Below are 19,231 nucleotides of genomic sequence, written 5' to 3'. Positions count from 1 at the left end.
AAAACCAGCTAAAACCAGCTCAAGCGCAAAAGGGAATGTCATGCCTCTGGAAACTGGGAAGTCCAAGGGACTCAAATATCATTGTAATCCCCTGCTTTTTTTTGAGACAGGGTCTTGCTCTGTTACCCAGGCTGGAGTGCAGGGGCGTGGTCTTGGCCCACTGCAGCCTCGAACTCCTGGGCTCAAGTGATCCTCCTGCCTCAGCCTCGGAGTAGTTGAGACTACAGGCATGCGCCACCACCAGGCCTCCTCCCTCTCTTGGCTCTGCTTCCCTCAGGTATGGGGCTCATTTTCTCCCACTGTTGACTGGTTTCCTCCGTTCCAGGGTAAGGAAGAAGGCCAAGGCACAGACAGCTCCTGACTTAGATTGTTCCTGCCTTGGAGGAACTTGAGCTTGGAGGAAGGAGAAAACTTCTCTTTCTCAGAGGCCCAGAAGCTTCTCTTTCCCTAGGAGTCTGTCCCGACCTGCTCATTCCCGGACCAGTCTCTGTGGCCAGAGGAATACGGTACTGTGATAGGCCAAACCCGAGTCACGTGGCCAGAGGGAGGCTGTTGTGATTGGCTGTCCCTCTGGAACCACACGGAGTGGGGTGGGTGATGGAGAGTTTCGTAGGAGATGGACGTTGCTGCTACCAGGAATGGTGAAATCTATTTAATGCAACATTATATTCCAGGAAACGTTATAGCTGCAAAGACCACGTAGCGACATGAAAATTGGTTATAAAGCAATGCTAAGAGAACAAGGCAGAAGACAGACTTGAAACTATGATGGCACCTTTGGAATATGAAAAAATAGAAAACTTTTGCTCTATAAGGCTGGTAGGAGAATGAATTATTACATCACAGACTTTCAGTGTCTTCGCAAAAGTATTTTATAATAAATAACATGTGCATGCAAAAATAGTCTCATGTTTATTGCATAATATGATTTTTGGAGCTCAGTTTCTTTTTGGAATGAGATAAGACACAAATAAAATAGATGGTGATGTTGACAAAAGGAGTCAAACTCTGTAAAATATTTGAAGAGATTTATTCTGAGCCAAATATGAGTGAGCATGGCCTGTGACTCAGCCCTCAGGAGATCCTGAGAACATGTGCCCAATGTGGTTGGGGTGCAGCTTGCTTTTGTACATTTTAGGGAGACATGAGACTTCAATCAATTTTTTTTTTTTTTTTAATGAGACCAAGACTCACTCTGTCACCCAGGCTGGAGTGCAGTGATACAATCTCGGCTCACTGCAACGTCTGCCTCCCAGGTTCAAACGATTCTCCTGCCTCAGTCTCCCGAGTAGAGTAGCTGGGATTACAGGCGCTTGCCACCACGCCCGGCTATTTTTTGTATTTTTAGTAGAGACGGGGTTTCACCATGTTGGCCAGGCTGGTCTCAAACTCCTGGCCTCAGCTGATCGGCCTGCCTCGGCCTCCCAAAGTGCTGGGATTACAAGTGAGCCACCGCGACTGGTCTCAATCAAATACATTCAAATACATTTAAGAAATACAGGCCGGGCGCGGTGGCTCAAGCCTGTAATCCCAGCACTTTGGGAGGCCGAGACGGGCGGATCACGAGGTCAGGAGATCGAGACCATCCTGGCTAACATGGTGAAACCCCGTCTCTACTAAAAAAATACAAAAAGCTAGCCGGGCGAGGTGGCGGGCGCCTGTAGTCCCAGCTACTCGGGAGGCTGAGACAGGAGAATGGCGTAAACCCGGAGGCGGAGCTTGCAGTGAGCTGAGATCCGGCCACTGCACTCCAGCCTGGGCGACAGAGCGAGACTCCGTCTCAAAAAAAAAAAAAAAAAAAAAAAAAAGAAATACAGGCCGGGTGCGGTGGCTCAGGCCTGTAATCCCAGCACTTTGGGAGGCTGAGGTGGGCGGATCATCTGAGGTCAGGAGTTTGAGATCAGCCTGGCCAACATGGTGAAACTCTGTCTTTACTAAAAAAATAACAAAAATTAGCCAGGCACAGTGGCACACGCCGGTAATCCCAGCTACTCAGGAGGCTGAAGCAGGAGAATTGCCTGAACTCAGGTGGCGGAGGTTGCAGTGAGTCGAGATCATGCCACTGCACTCCAGCCTGGGCAAGAGTGTCAAAAAAAAAAAAAAAAAAAGCTGGGCACGGTGGCTCATGTCTGTAATCCCAGTACTTTGAGAGGCCGAGGCAGGCAGATCCCTTGAGGTCAGGAGTTCAAGACCAACCTGACCAACGTGTTGAAATTCTGTCTCTACTAAAAGTATAAAAATTAGCTGGATGTGGTGGCACATGCCTGTAATCCTAGCTGCTTAGGAGGCTGAGGCAAGAGAATTGCTTGAACCTGGGAGGCAGAGGTTGCAGTGAGCTGAAGTCCTGCCACTGCATTCCAGTCTGGGCGACACAGTGAGACTCCTTCTCAAAAAAAAAAAAAAAAAAAAGAGGAGTAGTGAACTGTGGGAAGGATTCAATTTAATCTGGTTCAATTCATCAACTATTGAGTACCTATTATGTGCCCGATCCTGTTCCAGAACTTTGGGATATACCAGTGTGAAAGGAAAATGAATCTTGGGGCCCCCAAATCACTAAACTAAAGAAAAAGTCAAGCTGGGAACTGCTTAGGGCAAATCTGCCTCCCATTCTACTCAAAGTTATCCCTCTGCTCACTGAGATAAATGCATAGCTGGGGCCGGGCATGGTGGCTCAGGCCTGTAATCCCATCACTTTGGGAGGCCAAGGCGGGCAGATCACGAGGTTAGGAGATCGAGACCATCCTGGTCAACATGGTGACACCCCGTCTCTACTAAAAATACAAAAATTAGCTGGGCGTGGTGGTGCACGCCTGTAGTCCCAGCTACTCGGGAGGCTGAGGCAGGAGAATCGCTTGAACGCGGGAAACGGAGGTTGCAGTGAGCCACAATCACGCCACTGCACTCCAGCTGGGTGACAGAGCGAAACTCTGTCTTAAAAAAAAAGCATATCTGATTGCCTGCTTTGGAAAGGCTAATCAGAAACTGAAAAGATTGCAACAGTTTGTCTCTCACCTACCTGTGACCTGGAAACCCTCTCTGTGCTTGAGTTGTCTCGCCTTTCCGGACTAAACCAATGTACATCTTACATATATCGATTGAGGTCTTATGTCTCCCTAAAATGTATGAAACCAACCTGTTCCCTAACTACCTTGGATACATGTCATCAAGATCTCCTGAAGCTGTATCACAGGTGTATGCTCTCAACCTTGGCAAAATAAACTTTTTTATTTTTTTAGATGGAGTCTCACTCTGTCGTGCCCAGGCTGGTGTGCAGTGGTGCGATCGTGCTCACTGCAACCTCTGCCTCCCAGGTTCAAGTGATTCTTCTGCCTCAGCCTCCTGAGTAGCTGGGATTACAGGCGTGCGTCACCACGCCCGACTAATTTTTTGTATTTTTAGTAGAAACGGGGGGTTTCACCATGTTGGCCAGGCTGGTCTCGAACTCGTGAACTCAGGTGATCCACTTGCCCTGCCTGGCCAAATTGCTTACTTTTGTATTGTGTTACCTGATTTATTGACTAAAATAGTTATTGGAACAGAGGCTACTCTTGGTTGTTTTCTTTTTTCTTTTCTTTCTTTTTTTTTTTTTTGAGATGGAATCTCACTCTGTCGCCCAGGCTGGAGTGTAGTGGCCCGATCTCGGCTCACTGCAACCTCCACCTCCCAGGTTCAAGCAATTCTCCTGTGTCAGCCTCCAGAGTAGCTGGGATTACAGGCACCTGCCACCACTCCTGGCTAATTTTTGTATTTTTAGTAGGGACAGGGTTTCACCATGTTGGCCAGGCTGGTTTCGAACTCCTGACCTCAGGTGATCCACCTGCCTTGGCCTTCCAAAGTGCTGGGATTACAGACATGAGCCACTGCACCCGACCTCTGCACATTCTTTATTGTTGTTTTCACACAGCATATTGCTCTGTTGCCCAGGCTGAAGTGCAGTGGTGCGATCACAGCTCACTGTACAGTCCAACTCCTGGGCTCAAGCGATGTTCCCACCTCAGCCTCCTGCGTAACTGGGACCACAAATGTGTACCACTATAGCTATTTTTTTTTCTTTTGAGATGGAATTTCACTCTTGTTGGCCAAGCTGGAGTGCAATGGCGCCATCACAGCTCACTGCAACCTTTGCCTCCCATGTTCAAGCAATTCTCCTGCCTCAGCCTCCCGAGTAGCTGGGATTACAGGCGCATGCCACCATGCCTGGCTAAGTTTTTGTATTTTTAGTAGAAACGGGGTTTCACCATGTTAGCCAAGCTGATCTCGAACTCCTGACCTCAGGTGATCTGCCTGCCTCGGCCTCCCCGAGTGCTGGGATTACAGACATGAGCCACTTCGCCTGGCCTGTCCATGGCTAATTTTTAAAAAATCTTTTGTAGAGACAGGATCACACTATGTTGCCCAGGCTAGTCCTCCCACCTTGCCCTCCCAAAGTGCTGGAGTACTGGGATTATAAGGGTGAACAACGACGCCTGGCCCCCTGCAAATGTTATACCTCCCTGGAGGAGACAGATCCCAAGTCCACACCTCTCCTCCCCTCAGTACTACCTCCTGGCCCTCCCCACCCCCCCCACCCCCCCCACCCCCCCACACACACACGCCAGACACAATGGCTGGGTGGGGCTGAGGAACTGGCTTCCTCCGCAGAGATCTCAATCTGGGCCCTGAGCTCCCGCCCCAGAATCACAGGAACAGACATTTGGAGACCTCAGCCCCACATTCCTTGCTCCAAGGGGCAGCCAGGACACGCTGAAAATAGCAACTGATTCCAAAAAGATAAAGGTAAATTCATGGGGACCTCCTGCAGAGTTAAGGAGGGAGGCCTGCGGGAGGGCCCCTCTGGGTGAAAGAGGGGTTGGCGCACACCCGGCTGAAGAGACAGGTGGTGGTGCGAGTCCTGGGAAAGATGGTGAGACTCGCCGTGGAGGGACGCACGTAGCATCCCTTAGCTGAGACAGAGGCGTCCAGTTACCCATGCTCTGTGCCATTGCGGTCTTGTCCTCATCCCCACCCCTGTCCACCTCACTCCTGTGAGCCCCCATCTACACAGCTGTTCAGGTAGAACCTGCACACACATTTTCCATGCCTGAATTTCAGCTTTTCCCCAGAGCCCGTTAACCTCTGAGACCCTGGATACCTCTGTCTCCTGGGGCCCCGTGTGATGTGCGCATGTGGAGCGTGGTGTGGTTTGTTGGGGGGGGGTGTCCGGTTGGGAGGCGGATCTGATTCCTGTTTCCTGCCCCTACTCACTCAGCCCTGGGAGGTGACTGAGAGTGGAGGGGATTCAAGGGTGAGTGTTTGGGGCCCGAGTACCTGGATTCCTGAGTGGGGGGCAGGGAAGGAAGTAAATGCAGGTACCCGAGAGGGGGTGGGATCCCTGAGGGGTAGGGGCTGGGGAGGAGCTGGCCAGTGGTCAAGACCACTGTGTGGGTCACTTTGCTAAGTGACTTTCTGCCAGAACACAGAGGCCACTGAGCTGCAAGACCCATCATTTACAACCCCCTTGTTCCCCCTCATCATTTCTCAAGGACCCAATCGGAGGCCTGGAGGGGTCTGACTCTCCTGCTGACCCCTGAAGGGAGTTTGGGGGTTCCCCTGCTTCGCAGCCCTGACCCTGCAGCCTTCTTGGGACTGTAGCGTCCTTCCTCGAGGGAGGAAGAGAAGCCCAGGCCACAGCGCCCTGGCCTGTCTGGTCCTCTCCTTCAGCTGGCTCTCCCAGCCACCTCCCCAGGCCTCCTGGCAAGACTCATGCCTGTGCTGGGCTTCTCTCTGTGACCAGACCCAAGGGCAGGCGGGGATGATCAGACGCAGGACAGGAGAGACTGAGCCAGGGCCTCCTCATCTCCGGGGGTCAGAGGCTCCAGGAATCCTGATGGCAGGAAAAGGAGACTAAAAATAATCCGGAAAGGGAGAGTCCGGAGAGAGGAACTGGGAAATGGGGGGCGGAGGGCCGGTGGAGCAGGGAAACAGTGATGCATGCCTCGCAGCCCAGGCCCGGCAGACAGGCGCACCCACGGCACCCAGACCCAGACAGCACAGAACACACATCGCACACCCACCCTGCCACCGCTATCTCAGACACTCACACTGAGAACTTCCTCACGGGCCACACGCCACACACTGTCCACTGCACTCTCCCCCTGCACACCCACCCGGCAAGCACAGAACTCGCACAATACACCGTGCCACTCCCCTACCACAACCACACACAAACCTCCACAACACACCTCACGGACACGTGGTTCAGTAGGCAGACACAGAGTGGTTGTACTAGCAAAGGGGATCCCCCGTATTGAGTTTTATGGATTCTCTGAAACCGCCACACCAGCTTTCCCTCCTGACTTCAAAATCCTGCCTTCCAGTGGCCTCAGTTTATCCACCCTGCAGGGCACTAAGGGTTTTTCTGTTTCCCTCCCTCCTCCTCAGGGGATGACTCCAGCAGAGCACCCCACTCCTTTGAGGACCACAGAGGAAGATGTCAGCCCAGTCCCTTCCTGCAGCAACACCCCCCACGCAGAAGCCCCCTCGGATCATCCGCCCCCGCCCTCCTTCTCGTTCCAGGGCTGCCCAGTCCTCAGGGCCTCCCCACAACGGCTCCTCTCCACAAGAACTTCCCCGAACCTCCAATGAGGCACCAACCCCAATGTGCACCCCCATCTTCTGGGAGCCCCCAGCTGCATCCCTCAAGCCCCCTGCTCTTTTGCCCTCCTCAGCTTCTAGAACCAGCCTCGACTCCCAGACTTCCCCAGAGTCACCTTCCAGCACCCCCACACCTAGTCCAGTGTCCCGGCGCTCCGCCTCCCCAGAACCTGCTCCCCGGTCTCCAGTCCCCCCACCCAAGCCTTCTGGGTCACCCCGCACGCCTCTGCTCCCCATGGCCGGGGTCCTGGCTCAGAATGGCTCTGCCTCAGCCCCTGGCACTGTGCGGAGGCTGGCTGGCAGGTTTGAAGGGGGTGCTGAAGGCCGGGCTCAGGATGCAGATGCCCCGGAGCCAGGTCTCCAAGTGAGAGCAGATGTGAATGGGGAGAGAGAAGCTCCCCTCCCCGGGAGTGGGTCCCAGGAGAACGGTGCTCCAGGTGAATGTGGGGGGGTGGCGCTGGGTGACATCAATCCACCCATCTTCTTCGTTTTCAGTGCTAACAACTTTCAGGGGCTACCTTTTCAAAAATGGATTTAATGTTTGGAATATCTGGTTTCAGCATGTCAGGATTTGAAGGGAGTCAGGGTGGAGGAGATCTACAGCCTCAACCTTGGTGTTGCAGTTGCTGGGCAGGTTAAAGATGGAGATGAGGTCTATGGTCTCAGGGGTGGGGCTGGGCCCCAACGGCTTTCTCCTTAGGATATCCATCTCCCACAGATGCTGGCCTGGCCTGCCCTCCCTGCTGCCCCTGTGTCTGCCACACCACCCGACCTGGCCTGGAGCTCAGATGGGTGCCTGTGGGGGGCTATGAGGAGGTCCCCAGGGTCCCCCGTCGGGCCTCACCGCTGCGGACCTCTCGCTCCCGCCCCAACACTCCAAGCATCGGTCACCCTGCTGTTGTCCTCACATCCTACCGCTCCACTGCCGAGCGCAAACTCCTGCCACCCCTCAAGCCTCCCAAACCAACTCGTGGCAGGCAGGACGTCACCATTTTCGGGGACCCCCCACAGCCAGATCTTGATCTGCCTTCTGAAGATGGAATCCAAACAGGTGCAGGGCCTGGGGGAGTGGACCTCTGGGCTGTGAGGGGACAAGAGGGGGCAGGGGGGACTAAAACCCCAACAAACTACAATCCCCAACAGGCCCTGGGTTCTTTGCTTCCCTACCAGCTACTGCTCTGGTGCTGATGAGAGTTGCAGTTTTTATAGTAACTGTTTCCGCTGAGGCTGGAGTTGGGAGTCCTGGGCTGGGGATCCTGGAGTTTTTTTCTCTTCACTCTGGCTTCTCTCTCTAGGGGACAGTCCTGATGAAGCTCCTCGGAACGCTCCTCCAGCAACTGTGGAGGGGAGGTACCGAACACCCCCACCCCTATTCCCTGGTTCTCTCCCCACCATGCTTCTACCTGAGGGCAGACTAACCTTCAGCTCCAGCTAAATCCCACCTGCACAAAGGTGAGGGGACAAGGGCCAGGGCTCTAGAGATAAGCAGCCGTTGTTTCAAATCCCAGCTCTGGCCCTTATCAATTCTGTGATCTTATAGAAGGCCCGGCATGGTGGCTCATGTCTGTAATCCCAGCCTTTTGGGAGGCCGAGGCGGGAGGATCACCTGAGGTTAGGAGTTCAAGATCAGTCTGACTAACATGGTGAAACCCCGTTTCTACTAAAAATACAAAAATTAGCTGGGCGTCATGTCGGCGCCTGTAATCCCAGCTACTCGGGAGGCTGAGGCAGGAGAATCGCTTGAACCCGGGAGACGGAGGTTGCAAGGAGCCAAGATTGCGCCACTGCACTCCAGCCTGGGCGACAAGAGAGAAACTCTGTCTCAAAAAAAAAAAAAAAAAAAGGAGAAGGTCTTTAGCCTTCGTGGGTCTCAGTGTCCTCATCTATGACATGGGGCTAAGCATAGAAACCACTTCATGGAATCATGGGGATATGATATTGTGAAGAGCGGGCCCAGAGTAAGTGTACCACTTTAATTCCCTTCCCTCACCTTGAGCTTCTATTGTAATTATTGTCTGAAAATCTATTTGGCAATCATGACCATCTCTTCTATGCTATTCAGGCTTGTTAATTATCTTAGATTCACCATTGTTATCAGAAATGGGGGTGTGGTGGTGCCGATGACCAGAGCAGGGGAGATAAGGGGCTACATGTGCTGGTGGGAGGTGTGAGAGTGTAGTCCACCGCGTTGAGCTTCCTTGACACACAAATAGGGCATTCCAGACAATGGTTGCTATGTGAGAGGGCTGAGAAGGAGACTCAGAAGTCTCTGGTCTACAATAGTTGAGATAGGAATGGGGCCCACTTAGTTCAGGGGCTCCTCTCTAGAAGGCACATAAAAAGATCTGGAATTTGGGCCGGACAAAGTAGCTCACGCCTGTAATCCTGACACTTTGCAAGGCCGAGGTGGCAGGATTGCTTGAGGCCAAGAGTTTAAGACCAGCCTGGGCAACATAGCGAGACCTTGTCTTTCCCCTTCAAACAAAACAAAAAGCCTGAGGTTTGACGTAGGGAGCAGTCAGGATCCCTACATCCAACCTGCATGTGGGTTGCCCTGTCCAGCATGGGAACAACAAGCACCCTGTGGCAGGCAGTAGTCGTGGCCCTGGGGACTCCCTTCCCTTTCTTTCTCCACAGGGAAGAGGAGGGGCTAGAGGTGCTGAAGGAGCAGAACTGGGAGCTGCCCCTGCAGGATGGTGAGGGCCTCTGGACCTGAGGGTCCCTGCTGTGACCATCAAGCAGTGGGGGAAGGGTTTGGGGGCCCTGGGCTTCCCTGAAGTGCTATGTTTGCCCTCTAGAACCTCTGTACCAGACCTACCGAGCAGCCGTGCTGTCAGAGGAGCTGTGGGGGGTCGGTGAGGATGGGAGTCCTTCTCCAGCAAATGCTGGAGATGCGCCCACTTTCCCACGACCCCCTGGACCTCGCAACACCCTGTGGCAGGAGCTTCCGGCTGTGCAAACAAGCGGCCTTCTGGATACCCTCAGCCCCCAGGAGAGGCGCATGCAGGAGGTGGGAGCTGGAGGTGGGAGACGGGAGGAGGGTGCTGGGGTTGGGCGGGCTGCATGGGTCAGACGTCGGGGAGGAGGGCCCAGGGTCCTGGCTTCCCACGACTGCCTGCTCTTCTTTCTAGAGTCTTTTCGAGGTGGTAACGTCCGAGGCTTCCTACCTGCGCTCCCTGCGGCTGCTGACCGACACCTTCGTGCTGAGCCAGGCACTCCGGGACACGCTCACCCCCCGTGATCACCACACACTCTTCTCCAATGTGCAGCGAGTCCAGGGAGTCAGCGAACGGTCAGTGGCTTCCTGTACTTCCAGGGAACCTGCCCTTAGGCTGCTGGGCACGCCCTTTCCTCTCTCCCGGGCCCAGGTCCTTCCTTCTACTGACCCAGTTGGTTCCCAGCCCTTCTCTCAAGAACCCGGGAGACCTGGCTCTCTGCCCCGCCCCATTGCTTGCTTCCCCAATTCCTTCAGGTTTCTAGCAACGCTCCTGTCCCGTGTGCGCTCTTCCCCCCACATCAGCGACCTGTGTGATGTGGTGCATGCCCACGCTGTGGGGCCTTTCTCGGTGTATGTGGATTATGTGCGGAACCAACAGTATCAGGAGGAGACCTACAGCCGCCTCATGTGAGTGTCCCAGGGGTGTGGAGGAAGCTGGAGAGAGGGGTGGGGTCGACGCCACAGCAGGCTGGGGCACTAGGGCCTCCAGGCAGCCGCTAACCACTCTTGCTTCTGCAGGGACACCAACGTGCGCTTCTCCGCCGAGCTGCGCCGGCTGCAGAGCCTCCCTAAGTGTGAGCGGCTCCCGCTGCCGTCCTTCCTGCTACTGCCCTTCCAGCGCATCACCCGGCTCCGCATGCTACTGCAGGTACCCGTCCGGCTGCGGCAGTTTCTGCCCCACCAACCCCATCGGAGAACTCTCCTGAGGGCTTCTTGGCCCTCCGGTTATCACCACGCACTACTCCACCTTAAACATAAAATCCCCCAAATCATAACTACGAATCTGGGTGTCTCAGCCTAGGATCCACCACGCCCTGCCTTAAGGGCCCTGTGCCCTCTTCCCCTTACCTGGACTGCCTCCAGGTCCAGGTGCAGGGAAAGGGCCTCTGGCTGGAGACAGGCGTTCCACACCTAGCTCTGCCACTGACTGTCTGAGTGACCTTGGGCAAGTCCCTTCTGCTTGCTGGGTCTCAGGGGGGAGTGTGTGAGTGGTTTTTGAGATTGTCTCTGTATTCTTCTACCCACACGCCTTCCCAACTGGGGTGATACCACCCCCAAGGGGGCAAAAATTGGTTCTTTGGGGGTGAAAATAATCTTAGTTATTCCAACAGTTGTACTCCATTAAGCTTTAGTGCATAAACAGAGTTCTAGTAGATCTGTAGAATTAAACTTTCATGGTGAGGGGGATGTTTAGGGAAAATTATCTAAAAAAGGCATCCTAGTGGAGTGATACTGGGAAAAAAAAGTTTGAGACACTCTTCTCCTCCTCCTTCTTCTTCTTTTCTTTTTTTTGAGATGGAGTCTTGCTCTGTGGCCCAGGCTGGAGTACAGTGGCGTGATCTCGGCTCACTGCAAGCTCCGCCTCCCGGGTTCACACCATTCTCCTGCCTCAGCCTCCTGAGTAGCTGGGACTACAGGCGTCCGCCACCACACCCGGCTAATTTTTTGTGTTTTTAGTAGAGACAGGGTTTCACTGTGGTAGCCAGGATGGTCTCCATCTCCTGACCTCGTGATCTGTCCACCTCGGCCTCCCAAAGTGCTGGGATTATAGGCATGAGCCACCGCTCCCAGCTGACATGCTGTCTTCTATTGCAAAGTAGAGACTCCTTTCTTTTTCTTTTTTTTTTTCTGAGATGGAGTCTCTGTTTTGTTTTGTTTTTGTTTTTGTTTTTGTATTTTGAGACGGAGTCTCGCTCCGTCGCCCAGGCTGGAGTACAGTGGCCGGATCTCGGCTCACTGCAAGCTCCGCCTCCCGGGTTTACGCCATTCTCCTGCCTCAGCCTCCCGAGTAGCTGGGACTATAGGCGCCCGCCACCATGCCCGGCTAATTTTTTGTATTTTTAGTAGAGACGGAGTTTCACCGTGGTCTCGATCTCCTGACCTTGTGATCTGCCTGCCTCGGCCTCCCAAAGTGCTGGGATTACAGGCGTGAGCCACCGCGCCGGGCCATAGAGACTCCTTTCTAACCAGGTCACCCAATATGGGGATCTTTAGAGCAGTGGTACAATCACAGCTCACTGCAGCCTCAAATTCCTGGGCTCAAGGGATCCTCATGCCTCAGCCTGGGACCACAATGCCACCATGCCCTGCTATTTATTAATTTTTATTTTTATAGAGACAGGGTCTCACTACGTTGGCTAGGCTGGTCTTGAACTCCTGGCCTCAAGCAGTCCTCCTATCTCAGCTTCTCAAAGCTCTGGCCTTATAGACGTGAGACACTGAGCCCAGCGAATGAGGGGATCTTTATGTGAAGAGTTCCCAACTAGATTTTAGTGTCTTTATGATCTTATTCAGCTTTATCTATCCCCAGTGTAGACAACACAATAATAATAATGATACTAATCATAATAGCTCAACAGCTATTGAGCTTTCTAGGAATGGTTCTAAGTGCTATACACCTGTGTAACCTTACCCACAACTGTGTGAGGGTAGGAACTATTATTTGTCCTACTTTAGAGATGAGAAAGCTAAGGTACAGGTCACATAACTTGTCCCAGGTCATATAGAAATAATTGATGGAGAAAAAATTGTAATTAAGCACTCTTAGTTACTCTGCTATATTGCCTGCACTAACAGTTTTGGTTAATAATTATTAAAATAATAGGAACCTTCAGGCCGGGCGCAGTGGTTCACGCCTGTAATCCCAGCACTTTGGGAGGCTGAGGCGGGTGGATCATCTGAGGTCAGGAGTTCAAGACCAGCCTGGCCAACATGGTGAAACCCCATCTCTACTAAAAATACAAAAAAATTAGCCGGACGTGGTGGCGCATGTCTGTAATCCCAGCTACTTGGGAGGCTGAGGCAGGAGAATCACTTGAACCTGGGAGGCAGAAGTTGCAGTGAACCGAGATCGCGCCATTGCACTCCAGCCTGGGTGATAGAGCCAGACTCTGAAAAAAAAAAATAGGAACCTTCTTTTCAACATTTAATACATACCAAGAACTATGCTAAGCACTTTACATAGATTACCTTCTTGAATCCTCAAAACAATGCTATTGATATGCTAGGTGGATATTAGCCCCATTTTACAGATGGGGAAGCTGAGGCTCAGAGAGGTAACAGGACTTGCTTAGGGTTCTGCAGATGGTGAATGATGAGGTCTGTCAGCCTTGTTGAAATTGGCCAAAACAGGCAGGTCCTCTGAGCTGTGGCCCCTCTGAATCCCAGGGCCACAGAGCAGGGGGCCCAGTCACCCTTCCTCCTTGTCCCCAGAATATCCTGCGCCAGACAGAAGAGGGGTCCAGCCGTCAGGAGAATGCCCAGAAGGCCCTGGGTGCTGTCAGCAAGGTGGGCAGGAGGGACACTGAAGTAGGGGGAGGTGACAAGGTGGTAGAGAGAAATGGTAGGGAGTAGGGGGCTGGCCGCTGGGGGGGGTAACACAGATCCCCTTACCTAGATCATCGAGCGTTGCAGCGCTGAGGTGGGGCGCATGAAGCAGACTGAAGAGCTGATCCGGCTCACCCAAAGGCTGCGCTTCCATAAAGTCAAGGTACATCCCTGCCCAGCCTCCCCATCTTGCCCTGCCCCACGGTGCTGCTGCTGCTGCTGCTAGAACTTCCTCTGCCTCTGCTTCCTCCCAGGCCCTGCCCCTAGTCTCCTGGTCACGGCGCCTGGAGTTCCAGGGAGAGCTGACCGAGTTAGGGTGCCGGCGGGGGGGCGTGCTCTTTGCCTCGCGCCCCCGCTTCACCCCTCTTTGCCTGCTGCTCTTCAGTGACCTGCTGCTCATCACTCAGCCTAAGAGGTGAGTCCTAGGGAAGGAAGGAGCCCAGTCTGGCGTGGGCAGGAGGGGTCCAGTGGGACCCCTGCTGTCCTTCTGAACGACCTCATCCCTGGGCAGTGGGCAGCGGCTACAGGTTCTGGACTATGCCCATCGCTCCCTGGTCCAGGCCCAGCAGGTTCCGGATCCATCTGGACCCCCTACCTTCCGCCTCTCCCTTCTCAGCAACCACCAGGGTCGCCCCACCCACCGGCTACTCCAAGCTTCTTCCCTGTGAGTTGTGTTTCCTTCGGAAAACACCCTTGGGATGCTTATCTCATCTCTCAGAGCTCCTCTGACTTCCCCAGTCTCTCTCTTCTGTGGCTCCTGCCTCAGCCCCAGAGGATCTCTTGGGCCATCTGTGACACTTCCCAATGTCCCCACCAGATCAGACATGCAGCGCTGGCTAGGAGCCTTCCCGACCCCAGGCCCCCTTCCCTGCTCCCCAGACACCATCTATGAGGACTGTGGTGAGTATCCCCCTAGATGGGAGGAGGGAAGAAAAAATGAGTCTTAGAGGAATATGGGGGAAAAGCTAAACAGAATCACTTTAAAGTCACCCACCCCCAACCAGACTGTTCCCAGGAACTGTGTTCAGAGCCATCTATACCTGCCAAAACTGAAGGACGGAGTCTGGAGTCCAGGGCTGCCCCCAAACACCTGCACAAGACCCCTGAAGGTGAGACCATCTTTCATTTATTTATTTTGTATTTATTATTATTATTATTATTTCAGACAGATTCTCATTCTGTCAGCCAGGCTAGAGTGCAGTGGTGTGAGCTCGGCTCACTGCAACCTCCGCCTCCCGGGTTCAAAGGATTCTCCTGCCTCAACCTCCCAAGTAGCTGGAATTACAGGCACCCACCACCAAGCCTGGCTAATTTTTGTATTTTTGGTAGAGATGGGATTTCACCATGTTGGCCAGGCTGGTCTTGAACTCCTGACCTCAGGTGATCCGTCTGCTTTCACCTCCCAAGGTGCTGGGATTATAGGCATGAGCCTCCGGTGCCCGGCCTTATTTCTTTCTTTTTTTTTTAATGGAGGTGGGGGTCTCACTATGTTGTTCAGGCTGGTCTTGAACTCCTGGGCTCAAGTGATCCTCCTGCCTCAGCCTCTCAAAGTGCTGTGATTACAGGCATGAGCCACTGCGCCTGGCCGTGTTTCATTTATTCATTCAGTAAATATTTATTAAGCACCTACGAAGTGCCACTCGCTGTTCTAGGGACTGTGAATCAAACTTCCTTCCTGGCTGGAGCCATGTTCTAGCAGAGGAGGCAGACGATAAAGAATGAGCAAAATAGATAAGTAAATTATAAAGTACACATGAAGGTGAGGAGTGTTATGGGGAAAAAAAAAAAGTGAGCAGAGCAAAGAAGGTCAGGAGTTCCAGGGTTGGGCAGCATGAAATTTTCAATAGGGAGGCCAAGGTGGACCTCACTGAGAAGGCAGCATGAAGCTTGATGGAGCTAATTTAGGCCCATGGTGTCTGGGGGAAGAATGCCCCAGCTGGAGGCAGCAGGCAGTGCAAAGGCCCTGTGGTTGGTGTGTGGCTGAGGAACTGTAAGGAGGCCAGTGTGGCCAGCAGGAGAGAGAAAGGAGGAGAAGAAAATGAGGTCACAAAAGTGGCAGGGATGGGATCACGCAGGACCTGACAGGTCCCTGCAAGGACTCCACCTCTTACTCCAAGTGACATGAGCAGCCACTGCAGGGCTTGACGGAGGAGCAGCCCAGACCCTCTCCAAGCTGCTGTCACCTCCACTTCTGATGCCCTTTCTACTGATGCTCCAGGCTTGTCCATGAATTCCCACACCTACAATGACCCCAAGGGCCTGAGAACCCACGAGGCCCCCTTTCCCTCTTCACCTGCTTCCTGTCCCCACCTCACTGGATCCCCTGTCTCTCTTCCCCCAGGTTGGCTGAAGGGGCTTCCTGGGGCCTTCCCTGCCCAGCTGGTGTGTGAAGTCACAGGGGAACACGAAAGGAGGAGGCACCTTCGCCAGCACCAGAGGCTTCTCGAGGCTGCTGGGCCTTCTTCAGGCACCCCCAATGCCCCCCCACCCTAATGCAGGCTGAGGAGGGGGCACATGTTGGGAGACACCTACCAGTGGGGCACGGAGAGAACAAAGCCCATTCATCCATTGCATTCACTGTCAGTGGAGATACTACCTCTCGTGGCAACCAATAGAGATCGAGCTTCAGGACAGGGCAGCCAATGAAAACGGCCTCCTGAGCCCACAGCAGTAAGAATGAATGAGGATGCCTTGAATGTGCGGCCAATGGAGACAGAAGCTTAGTACTGAGCTGGCTGAGCCTACGGCCAATGACTATTCCTGCTATGCTCAAGGCCAAGGAAGATAAATCTAGGTCATGGCAGTTAAAAAAGGGCCTCATTGGAGATAAAGTCCTAGGATAAAATTGTGAACAGGAATCAGCAGGAAGCCAACCAGCCAAAGAAAATGGTGATCTGGGCCCAAGAGACCAGTAGTCACCCTGATTGGTTCTGCAGCAATGACTGGTCCTGTCTTTTGAGTCCCGGAAATAAATACTAGTTTCCATTCATGGGTACTTCCTGTGCCCTCTCAAGTCAGTTCTTCTCTTCCAGAATAATTCAGAGTGTGTGTCTCAGAAAATCTGCATGTGTGCACTTGCATGTGTAGATATGTGTGTATATGTATCAGGGAAGGCATTCTGCCGACCGTGGTGATTGTGTTCCTCACCCACAAATGCTCCGTTTCTTCCTTTACCTCTCATTTTTCCTATTACTTGCTCCAAGAAAGATGCTAAGTCTGAGCTCCAGAAGAGACTGTGCTGGGTGTGGCTTGGCACCCAGGGGATGAGAGCCCTGAGCTCTGGGTCTCTTGGAGGCCAGAGTTCCATGGCAGGTGCGGGGCAATGTTATGGAGCAGCCAACAACCTGGCAGAGGAGCCCAAGGGACTGAAGATGGCCAGTAGCTGGGTCCTGAGGCCCCTGAAGTCTGCAGGCCCTTCTTGCCCCAAACGCTGGCCTCCATAATTCCTGCCTGCAGATTCCCCAACTTGAAGTATAATCCACCTACCAGCCTCAGCCTTGAGCTTCGGAACCACATTAGATCCTGCATCTGGGTGAAGAAACGGGAGCTGTGGATCACAGGCCAGCCAGTGAACCTCCTGGGCTTTTTTGCCTTTGTCCTGATCCTCTCACGGAAACACTGGGCCAAACAGTGGGGAGAGATCGGAGAGCGGGTGTGGCTGCCCAACCCTATCCAGAGTATCAGTTTCCAGATGAGCAAATGCCTCGCATGATACCAGAGGAGGTGAGGGACAGAGACAGCAAGGCGGACAGTGACTGGCAGGGGGTCCCAGCCCGGAACAAGGCCTCCCCCTTCAGCAGAGCAACTTGCCCAGGACCGACGCTGTCACATTGACTGCAGGAGGCACAGGGACTCCGGGAGACTCAGAGGCAGACAGCACTGGCGTTTGGCAGTCCATGACATTGGAGACTCCCCTAGCAGGGTGCCTGACGTGGGGAACCCTCAATAAATAGTGGTGCATTTGTACTGAGGCTCTGTAGGGAAGTGTGTGCTTATAGGAGCAGTGGTCTCCAAGTGTGGTTTCATAAGGGGGATGGGGCTGCTTGGAAAGAGGTCCAGAGCAGGGGTCAATTCTGTTGAGAACTGGGGCTTGAAGGTCATGTGCAAGACCTGAGTGTGTCAGCCCACTCACAGTTCCTGAGGGCTCTGAGGTAGTGGTGGTGGTGGCAATGGTGGTGGGTTTGTAGCAGCTGTGGCTGGGGACCGCTGCAGACTGGGCAATGCCTGGGGCTCAGGCAGGCGATGAAAATGCAGCGAGAAGAATAAAAAGGGCAATCAGGGCCGGGCACGGTGGTTCGAACCCGTAATCCCAGCACTTTGGGAGGTCGAGGTGGGCGGATCACTTGAACTCAGGAGTTTGAGACCAGCCTGGGAAGCATAATGAAACCCTGTCTCTACAAAAAATACAAAATTTACCCAGGCATAGTGGCATGCGCCTATAGTCCCAGCTACTTGGGATGCTGAGGCAAGAGGATAGCTTAAACCCAGGAGGTCGAGGCTGCAATGTGCCATGTTTGCATCACTGCACTCCAGCTTGGGTGACAAAGCAAGACCCTGTCTCAAAAAAAAAAAAAAAAAAAAAGGCAGCAATAAAGGCCCTTTACTGACCAGCCAATCATCTCTGTGTTTAATTCAATTATACCTATTTATTGAGTGCCTTCAATATACCAGGCATTGTTCTAGGATCTGGGCATACAGACATGAAAAAGACAAGGTCCTTGCCCTCAGGAAACCTTCATCCTGAGGGTGAGACGTGACAGGGACAATTACCATGTCAACAAATTAATAAGTAAGATAAGATCAGGCTGGGCCCGGTGGTTCACCCCTGTAATCCCAGCACTTAGGGAGGCTGAGGTGGGTGGTGCTCTTGAGGTCAGGAGTTCAAGACCAGCCTGGCCAACATGGTGAAACCCTGTCTCTACTAAAAATACAAAAATTAGGCCGGGTGCAGTGGCTCACGACTGTAATCCCTGCACTTTGGGAGGCCAAGGTGGGCGGATCACCTGAGGTCAGGAGTTCGAGACCAGCCTGGCCGACATGGTAAAACCTCGTCTCTACTAAAAATACAAAATTAGCCAGGCGTGGTGGTGAATGCCTGTAATCCCAGTTACTTGGGAAGCTGAGGCAGGAGAATCACTTGAACCCGGGAGGCAGTTTGCGGTGAGCCGAGATGGCACCATTGTACTCCAGCCTGGGCAACAAGAGCGAAACTCCATCTAAAAAACAAAATAATACAAAACACCCCCCCCCAAAAAAAAAAACCAGCAGTAAGATAAAATCAGTAAGCAGTAAGCAGAAAATACAGCAAGGACTGTGGCATAGAATGTTGTGTGTGTTTTTTTTGGGGGGAGGGTGGTGGCTTTAGGGAAGATCTTGGAAGATATGACATTTGCACTGAGACCCAGATGACTTCCAGAGGAAGTAGCCCTGGGAAGATCTGGGGAAAGAGCATTCGAATGGAGGCAACAGGGGATGATAGCCCAGGAACAGAAGGTAGTGGTAGTGGGGATGGGAATTGGTGCACCTGACCCTTCAAGTGTCCTGGTAGGGGGAGTCCCTCCCCACCCAGGTCTCCCTCCCTCTTTGGCATAAGATGGAGACACACTGGGCTACTCAGAAAGACAGACATCCGGGGCAGACATGTACCCCATACACCTTCTCTCCTGGCTCCTCATCCCCTACTAGAGTCCTGCCACTAAGGAAGCCCCCATGCTCCAATTCAGATGTTCTGATGGTGGGATAAGAGGGAGATGTGGACCAGGTAAGGGTTACTTTGGAGACAAAAAGGTGCATACAATACAACCATATGTTCCAAAAGAGACTGAGAAGACAGGAAGGGAGGGGATTGCCATGTTTTCTGACTTTTAGGAGTTGGTTTCTGTTATCTCAGATCCCGCTTTCCATTTTGGGGTGATCTGAGTGTGTTTGTCCTGGAGGAGTCTGCATTCTGCTGGCCTGTCCAAGGGGGCCGAAGGGCATGAAATACAGCTATACGGGGAAGGGGCGGATGTCGGGGAATGAGGACCACAGCAAGGAGAGTGTGGATAGACCCAA

The 19,231-nt window shown here is 53.1% G+C and overlaps 1 protein-coding gene across 5 annotated transcripts in view; it reads left to right on the top strand.

Moving 5' to 3' along the window:
- The first annotated feature begins 4,643 nt into the window (after positions 1–4,643).
- The window catches only part of ARHGEF15 (Rho guanine nucleotide exchange factor 15), a 32,773-nt gene continuing 18,185 nt past the window's right edge, over positions 4,644–19,231 (top strand). Inside the window, exons 1-16 of one of the 5 annotated variants that reach the window (XR_004430837.1) lie at positions 4,644–4,776; positions 6,421–7,070; positions 7,352–7,684; positions 7,929–7,983; positions 9,271–9,329; positions 9,432–9,643; positions 9,765–9,925; positions 10,106–10,258; positions 10,370–10,499; positions 13,064–13,138; positions 13,248–13,340; positions 13,432–13,592; positions 13,738–13,841; positions 13,995–14,077; positions 14,182–14,286; positions 15,519–17,148. Coding sequence is in view for 4 of the 5 variants with exons in the window: in XM_033184610.1 (XP_033040501.1) it covers positions 6,470–7,070; positions 7,352–7,684; positions 7,929–7,983; positions 9,271–9,329; positions 9,432–9,643; positions 9,765–9,925; positions 10,106–10,258; positions 10,370–10,499; positions 13,064–13,138; positions 13,248–13,340; positions 13,432–13,592; positions 13,689–13,841; positions 13,995–14,077; positions 14,182–14,286; positions 15,519–15,670 (2,526 nt within the window). In the remaining variant the exon portion in view is untranslated. Of the gene's footprint in view, positions 4,777–5,242; positions 5,285–6,420; positions 7,071–7,351; positions 7,685–7,928; positions 7,984–9,270; positions 9,330–9,431; positions 9,644–9,764; positions 9,926–10,105; positions 10,259–10,369; positions 10,500–13,063; positions 13,139–13,247; positions 13,341–13,431; positions 13,593–13,688; positions 13,842–13,994; positions 14,078–14,181; positions 14,287–15,518; positions 17,149–19,231 lie in introns of those variants that run through there. The other 4 variants (XM_033184610.1, XM_033184611.1, XM_033184612.1 and 1 more) reach the window with 4 other exon arrangements.

This window comes from Trachypithecus francoisi, unplaced genomic scaffold (assembly GCF_009764315.1).
Source record: "Trachypithecus francoisi isolate TF-2019V2 unplaced genomic scaffold, Tfra_2.0 Lachesis_group20, whole genome shotgun sequence".
Taxonomy (NCBI): domain Eukaryota; kingdom Metazoa; phylum Chordata; class Mammalia; order Primates; family Cercopithecidae; genus Trachypithecus; species Trachypithecus francoisi.
The sequence above is the reverse complement of the archived record's forward strand: the minus strand, read 5'-3'. Positions and strand labels throughout refer to the sequence as shown.